Raw genomic sequence first — 7,685 nt, 5'->3', positions numbered from 1 at the left:
GAGGCAAGCTGTCAATCAGCGGGATGATGCGCTCTGATTTGCTGCCGCGTTAAGTCACGTGGAAGTGGGCTGTCCCTATATAAGGGCGGGCGGGGTAGGTAACCGCCGCCATTTTGTCCAGTGAGGAAAAGCGGAGCGGGAGTCTCGTTGAGGGTCGAGTCGGCTACGAATTTAGCGCGGGCACCCTTCGGGCGCCCTCCCTCTTAGCATCGGTGAGGATCTTCACCTCGGAGGGCGGGGGGGGAGGCGGCACCCTCGGTCTCGGTCTGCCCGGCAGGGCGGATGGAAGCGGCGGGGCCCGGTGGCGGCGAACAAAGAACAGCCGCCATTTTGTAAAGCTGGGCCGCGGGCGGCGGCTGCCGCTGCGCTGAGGAGAGCCGGGCGGGGAGACGGCGGGTAGGCCACGGGTTGCCTTGAAGAGCCCGCTTGTCGCCTTTTTTTTTTTCTCTTTTTCTTTTTTTTTTTTTTTTTTTTTTTTTTTTTTCCGTGAGGCCGGGCGGGAGGTGCCGGGGTGGCGGGGAGGCGTCTTTCCCGCCCTCGCCGAGCAGTGCTGGTGCCTCTGGAGCCGCTCCGGAGGGATTCCCCGGGCGCTCCCGGCGTGGCCTCTGCCGGAGATGGCGCTGCTTCCCCCCGCGTGTGCAGCTTCTCCCGCTCCCAGAACAATGGAGTTTTCTCCCGCCCAGCGCTGCCCCTGCAGGCCCAGCCCCCCCGGAACAGGGGAGGGGGGCGCAGAAAAACATCCCCCTTCAGACTTGGGGGAATTGAGTCAACGGAATTCCCTCAAGTTGTGAATTTTAATCACGATTATGCTAGAGCAGCTGGCTTTTCTCTTTGGTTTTAAACAGCTTTCCTCCCTCACTCCTTTCACACAGTTTATGGTTCTGTCACATCCATATAACAACACTGTTGAAGTTTCTAGGAAAAGCAACCAACAGAGTTCTTTCCCTTATAAGTGAATAAGCACTTGCTGTATGTTAAATATACCTGAGTGTTTGGTTTTTTTTTGTCCTAGCGATGCATCGTGACTCTTGTCCACTGGACTGCAAGGTTTATGTGGGTAACCTTGGAAACAATGGCAACAAAACTGAATTAGAGCGAGCTTTTGGCTACTATGGACCACTGCGCAGTGTATGGGTGGCGAGAAATCCTCCTGGTTTTGCCTTCGTGGAATTTGAAGATCCACGAGATGCAGCTGATGCAGTCAGAGAACTAGATGGAAGGTAAAATGTGTTTCCTGCGTGTCTGGCTTGCCTGGTGAAAACAGGAGAAGCTGCGGGTAGTGATACAGTGTAAATTGGGAAGCTTCAACTGGCAAAGCCACGAACTTGACGTATTTCTTATGCAGTATTTATTTGTATGGTGGTATAGGATTAATTTGTCTAGGTAGTGAAGGAATAGCATTGGGACAGTGGGGAGGTGATAAAGAAATCGAAGAATGTGAATGTGAATGGAGGAATTGGGTTGTTGAACATTTCTTGCCCTGCAGCATAAAATAATTATTGATGAAAGTTTTACTCCTGAAAAAATCTGTTTTGATCTTGGTGCACATGGGCTTTTCCATTTGGCATGTAGATTTAACGGCTGTGGAGAAATGCAGCCTCTTTTAGAAAGGGGCCATTGATGATAATGGTGCTAATCTGGAATTTATTTATATTTCCTGTGAGTTTGGCAGAACAGGCTAGAAAAGCACTGAGCATCCTTTGCTTTTCTCATGATGAGGAGGACTGATGGGTTCCTTTGACTCCGCAGAATGGATTATTTAGAGTTGGGCTCTCAAGTGAGACATCACTTGAGCTTCTTGGTGCATGTTAATTAAATTAAAGATAGTTACAGACAGTTAAATAAAAGATTTTGCCCCTATGAAGGGGCAGAACCGCTCAGGGAGTCTCTCTTTAGTTCCTTCTCTGCCAGCTTTCATAGCATAGCCAAACCTTTAGTCTGTCATGCTGGAGTCTTTTTTAGACTTTGAATAGTCTGCACTTTGATTAATCTGTATGTTTTCGCCCTCACCTGTTTTTTCTTTTTCCTCTCTCGATTCCGTAGGTTTTGTTCTGCACGCAGACTTGTTCCCTGGCCATGCTAACCGCTGTCAGTCTCTTTCCCCAGAACCCTGTGTGGGTGTCGTGTCAGAGTGGAGCTTTCCAACGGTGAGAAGCGCAGTCGGAACCGTGGGCCACCTCCCTCCTGGGGCAGACGTCCTCGAGACGACTATCGCAGAAGGAGCCCTCCTCCCCGCCGCAGGTACCGCGCTCGCGCTGCCCTCCTAGAGCTCTTGGCACTGTTACCACTTAGCATCCTAGAAGCAGGCTTTTTAAAAGCATGTTGTTGGATAACGTTCATCTATCTGATCACTATTTGGAGATGGCAAATGCTTTAAAAAAAAAAAAACAAAGCACCCTACAAAATGGGGGTGAACTTAAGTTGTGTTGAATGTTGGCTTTTGTCCCTAGGTCACTGTGCAAGTTGGTAGTCAGCGCCCTCTGTCCTGGACTTACCCTCCTTCCTCCCAAAATCTGCTCATCTTCTAGTCACACTTCCCTCTCTCCCCCATACTTCAACTTAGGCCGTTCCTTTCCTTTATTCCATGATGGCAAAACATGACATACAGCAGCTTAGCATTTCCATGCAGATGTGTTTCTCCGCTTTGTTTGCACAATTCGAATGTTTTCCAAGTAGGCAGCTGTTTAATAATAGATGTAGTAACAGTTGCTCTAAGCATCTAGAATCTTTACGCTTTAGTTTGGAATTAGAATGTGTGACCCTGTCACTTGAGGTTTGCAAACTCCAAAATGTAGCAGGATTTTTGGTAACTGAGATGATCTTGGACCCAGAGTAGCTTGTCTGGCGGTTTAAGTCTGCAGCGTGGTTTTTGCAGGACTGAATTTACCTGTTGCAGGTGAGTGAAGTCCTCCCAAGTCAGGGCATCGAGCTTATCCTTTTGCTGTTGAAAAAAAATAACACAGTAGGAGTATTTGTTAGCTAATAGATGGTTGTACTGATGGCTTGTTTTTCATTTTTTTTTATGCTTTTTTTTTGGTCCATCTATTAATAAAAATGAACCCGTTACAGAGTCACCATCATGTCTCTTCTCACCACCCTCTGAGTCTGCATTAGCCAACTAGCCCTTTCAGCGTCATGTGACCAGCGCGCCCCATGCAGCTTGGCTGGTGTCGTTTCACATGACCCAGGCATGGCCAGTCGTCAGGTTGCACCGCCCTTTGGTTCCCGAGCATGCTGTTTTCTCTCAGCCTTCTCTCCAACCTTAACCAAATCGGCAGCAGCCACCTCGACCGCCCACACATTCCCGGCCAATCAGCTCAGCTGTTTATTTACCAAATGTCTTCACAACAACTACAGCAGCAGCCTTCGGCTAACAAAAAAGCAGGAAAAATCCACAACACCCCCTTCGCCAACCAACTAAATACAACGCAACATCTGGCAAAACCTTTTCAGCAAATTCTTCTTGGCAGTCAGTCCGGCAGCCTCACCTCACCATTTCTAGCTTGTTGAAACCAAAAACTAGTAAGTTTTTCCTGCTTATACAGTTTACTGCTGGTTAAAATAAGGAGTAAGCGGCTTATAAGTAATTACTTTTCTCAATCAAAGGCTGGCTGTGCATAATTGAGTGGTAACGTACATATGTTGCTTGAGAAAACTTTTAAGGGTGATATGGAAGCTCTTACACTGTGAATAACGTAAAAAAAAAAAGGTATATTTGCATGTGAGATGCCAAACTAAATTTTTAATAAAGCTCTAACAAATATAGCTTTTCCTTGCCAGAAAAATCCTATCACCTTTAAATGGTTTTACTAACAGTTTTCAAAACTTAAAACGATATTTTTTTGGGATGAACTGGGCCGAGCTAAGGTTATTTTTTTTATTTTTTTAATTTTTTTTTTTTTTTTTTAGAAAATAGTCTAAACACACTCAATGGCATTAAAAATTACAATCACAGATATGCAGTTCTAATGTAGCACTTAATGGCATTATCAATATTTACACGGAGCGCATTTTCACTTTTTTTTCCACTGGGTATCTCTTGTGTCTTGTCATGGACCTTTTTGCCTTGCATGGGTTCCAAAACTTTTGGTCTGTGCTATTTTTTGTTATTTTTTGGAACCACTTGTGGGACTTTGGTGTGGTGTTCTGGGCAGTGTATTTAGTTGAAATGGAAAGTGTTGCATTGGACAACTCTGCTGTGAAGCGTTCTTAGTTTAAAGTGAATTCGTGGTTGGAAACGTGCTGTTCACACTGAGCTTTGTTTTACTGCCTAATCTTTCCACGCCTTTTACTGGATGATGGATGCCAGTTTTTCTTGGCACGTTCCCTGGGCCCAACAGTGAGTTTGACAAGTTGGGAAATGCCTCACCCCGTTAATGCTGAAAGAATTGATAAAATGCCTCACATTTCTCTTTCTGGTTTTAGATCACCGCGAAGGAGAAGCTTCTCTCGTAGCCGCAGCAGGTACGTGTGCATCAGTGAATTACAATGTGGGCCACTTTGGCCAGGAGGTTTAAAAAGAACCTAAAAGCTTAACATTTGGGTGGTTTGTGTTGGGTGGCACAGCGATATAATGCACTTTTGTGGTAGGATTTCTGAGGCTTCTGGAGTTCATGCGCAGTTTTAGGTTCTTGTAGCACGGGATGCTGCGTTACTGTATGGAATGTGCAAGTATCCGTACACGCCGTGTTAGCAGAGGCACGGTCGTGTCCAGTCTGAGCAGATTTTAACTGGTGCAGGGGAATAGGTGCCTGTTCACAGCACAACTTAAGCTGTGGTATATGCCTCAAGCTGATTATTCTTACCTGCAGGAATGGCTAATACTGTAATCTTTAACAGGTTTCCCCCAATTGAAGAGTTATAAACTGTAACTTCCTGAAGGGGAAGCTCTACAGATAGCTTTGTAACCTAATTAGTTTGGCTTTGCTTTGATGCTGTAATCACCTTGCGTTGTAATCTTTGTAATCTTTACCAGGTCCCTCTCCAGAGACAGAAGAAGAGAGAGATCACTCTCTCGGGAGAGGAATCACAAGCCTTCTCGTTCCTTTTCCAGGTCTCGCAGGTAAGATGAGTCTTTGGTTACACATTTTGAGTAAATCTTGTTAAAAAAAATACTGTTTTCATGTCTTGGTAACACTGAAGTAGGTTGTGGTGGAGAATCACCTCTAGTGTCTTAATGTTCTTTAAATAACTGAATAGCCAGTTTTATTGAAAGAATAGTATTTTTTAAATGTCATCTGCTGAGTTGGGCTGGGGGGTTGAAGCGAAATCTGCTCTTGGCACCTGGAAACTAACCCGTCTTCTCTTCTTCAGTCGCTCCAGGTCAAATGAGAGGAAATAGGACTGTGAGGAGGAGCTGTGTACAGGGAGTCATGAGATCTGAGGACAGGAGGAGTATGTACAGAATGTTATTTTGTTTTGAAACTTCATCAAAGCTTGGTGCATTTTTAAAATGTTTTAGCTGTTGAACTTGCTTTGTTCCTTGTATCTTGTAACAGGTGGCAAATGTAAAGATGTGAATCTGTATATGGTTCGGAGCAGATCATATGATTTGTAATATTAATCGCTTCACAATGTACCATTATACATCTTTTTTTTATTTGTGCTGAACAGTAGGCAGTTTGTCTTGCATAGATAGAAGGATGTTCCTGGTTCTGCTGCGCTGGGGTGTGTTTTGCTGGGGTTCAGCATGCATTGAAGAGGGTTTGTTGCGGAAGCGTGGCCGTGAACAGCGTCCATCTGCGCGGAACCAGCCGTAGGGCTCCGTAGGACGGTTCTCAGAAACGGGCCGGAACGTCGAGCCAGTAGCGTGGGAAGGGAATAACTGAGCTGCAGTTTTATCCAGGGCTCTAGTTCTGACTTCGTTACCTGGAACTGAGCTACTTTATATTATGTGAAATATAAATTTTTAGCCGTAGGGTCAGTTAATTTTGTACTTCATGTGACTAGAGTACTTAAATAGATGATTGTTTGACCATCTATTCCAGAACCTCTGATAGACCAAATACACAGCAGAACTGACAACTGGAGTGGATGTGTTGGGTGTGTAATGGTACATTGTAGTAGTTGTTCAACATTTCTTTACTGTACAAGAATTTTCATGTCACTTGTAAAATGTCTTTTGTGAGATCCTTGGGATTAAAGTTTTGGTTACAACTTGTTGTTCAGTATTCAACTCGAGAGCCTGCTCTAGACATTCACTTTGCAGAACACGCACTGGGTCCTGTGGTACAACTCGGTTCCAGTGAAGTGTGCTGGGCAGCATGGGGTGAGTTGACACTCGCTGTGTCTCACGGTAACGCCCCTGAGAGCTGCTCAAAGCTGCTGCGAGGGACCCGTCACCACCTGCCACAGCCCTACACATCTGGGCAAGGGCCAGGGCCTCGTCCTCTTGCTGCCGTTAAGGCTGGCATTACAAATCCAGCCCAAGTGAGCTTGGCTTCTAGCCTCGTGGTGAGCTCCATCACACTTGCTCAGAAAACTGGAGGTTGAAAGGTTCACCACTTATTTGTTTGGTTTTTTGCATCCTGGATGTGGATTGCTAACAACATAAGGTGTTCTTCACATCTCGGTTTTGAAATTGCAGGTCTGTAAACTGAAGCTTTGCATGAAGGTTTCAACCAGGGTGTAAAACTGCATAGCTGGAGCACAGCAGAGCTCCCTGGCTGCCAAATGGCTCCTGCTTTCCTGTATCCAAGAGGAGCTCCATCAGTTACAATCCTGTGCACTTAGATTAAATCTGTCAACAGTCTTGGTGTTTAATTTCCTTCACTGTGGTATCCAGGCGGGGACAAGATTCTGACAAAGCTGTAAATGGAAAGAAGTTCTGCTGCTTCCTGTGCTACCCGGGGAGGGTTTGTGTTGAGGGGGGGTGGGTGTGCAGCACACAGTTTGTCACAGCAGCTGGGGCAGAGATGTTTCCATCTTGTTCTTTTTAAACTAATTAGTACTATTTATGGTTGAACCTTATCTTGAAGGCCTTTTTTTTGATCTGAGGAAGCTGGCGCTGTGCACCATCGGCTCCCCAGCAGAGGTCGGGGTGTCCCCGCCAGCTGATGGGCCTGTCTGCCTGTTCCTGTGTGCTTGGCTCGCAGATTGTCCCGGCTCCTCAGGGATGTTTGTGTTAGCGGAGCGGCAGGCAGCGCTGAGCTGGTGTCATGTGCCACCCGCAGTGCCTGCCCGTGGTCAGTGCTGCCGCTGCCAGGGCTGCTTTGCAGGACCGCAGCTCTGTGCGCGGTGGTTCCTTCTGTGGGTATGTGACAGGGAGGGAACAAAGGGGACAAGTGGCCTTCAGTAGTTTCAGCTATCAAGGGGAATCCAAGGCGCTGGAGACTGCCTGCTGTGGGGAAGCAGGTTGTGGTTTTCTTGTGTGAGGGAGTCTGCAGAACTCTGAATGTATATCAGTTTTGTGTTTCTGATGTCAGATTTTATTCCTCAGCTGAATGAAGTTGGTGCTGAAGCTGGATCAGTGCTGCTGGTCACAGCGGACTGCTGTGTTTATGTCACCAGGTGGGGCCTTGGGAACAGAATTAGCAACTTCTAAAGATGGGAAATGCATAAGTAGTGGCTGTGCACAGTGCTTCTCCCATGGTATAATTAGCAAGTGTTACATTTAATGCAACAAGTTCTCAGATTTAATGTTTCCACTTTGCTTCTATGAGAGGGTGACGAGCCTGCGAGCACTA

At 46.3% G+C, this 7,685-nt stretch overlaps 1 protein-coding gene across 2 annotated transcripts; it reads left to right on the top strand.

Moving 5' to 3' along the window:
• The first annotated feature begins 59 nt into the window (after positions 1–59).
• SRSF3 (serine and arginine rich splicing factor 3) lies at positions 60–6,156 on the top strand. 2 transcript variants are annotated; one of them, XM_005510358.3, is made up of 6 exons: positions 60–212; positions 1,013–1,220; positions 2,107–2,241; positions 4,426–4,464; positions 4,976–5,062; positions 5,314–6,156. In XM_005510358.3, exons 2-6 carry the CDS (start codon positions 1,015–1,017, stop codon positions 5,339–5,341), a joined length of 495 nt encoding a protein of 164 aa, XP_005510415.1. In that variant the 5' UTR covers positions 60–212; positions 1,013–1,014; the 3' UTR covers positions 5,342–6,156. The 2 variants fall into 2 exon arrangements, with proteins under 2 accessions (XP_005510415.1, XP_064894916.1); XM_065038844.1 differs by having other exon boundaries at positions 113–212; positions 2,044–2,241.
• Positions 6,157–7,685: the final 1,529 nt, after the last annotated feature.

Source organism: Columba livia, chromosome 22 (genome assembly GCF_036013475.1).
Source record: "Columba livia isolate bColLiv1 breed racing homer chromosome 22, bColLiv1.pat.W.v2, whole genome shotgun sequence".
Classification (NCBI taxonomy): Eukaryota; Metazoa; Chordata; class Aves; order Columbiformes; family Columbidae; genus Columba; species Columba livia.
The sequence above is the reverse complement of the archived record's forward strand: the minus strand, read 5'-3'. Positions and strand labels throughout refer to the sequence as shown.

Coding starts and splice junctions, on each gene's coding strand:
- SRSF3 (XM_005510358.3), top strand. CDS start 1,015: ATGCATCGTGACTCTTGTCCACTGGACTGCAAGGTTTATGTGGGTAAC. Junction 4,465..4,975: donor TTCTCTCGTAGCCGCAGCAG/GTACGTGTGCAT, acceptor AATCTTTACCAG/GTCCCTCTCCAGAGACAGAA. Junction 5,063..5,313: donor TCCTTTTCCAGGTCTCGCAG/GTAAGATGAGTC, acceptor TCTCTTCTTCAG/TCGCTCCAGGTCAAATGAGA.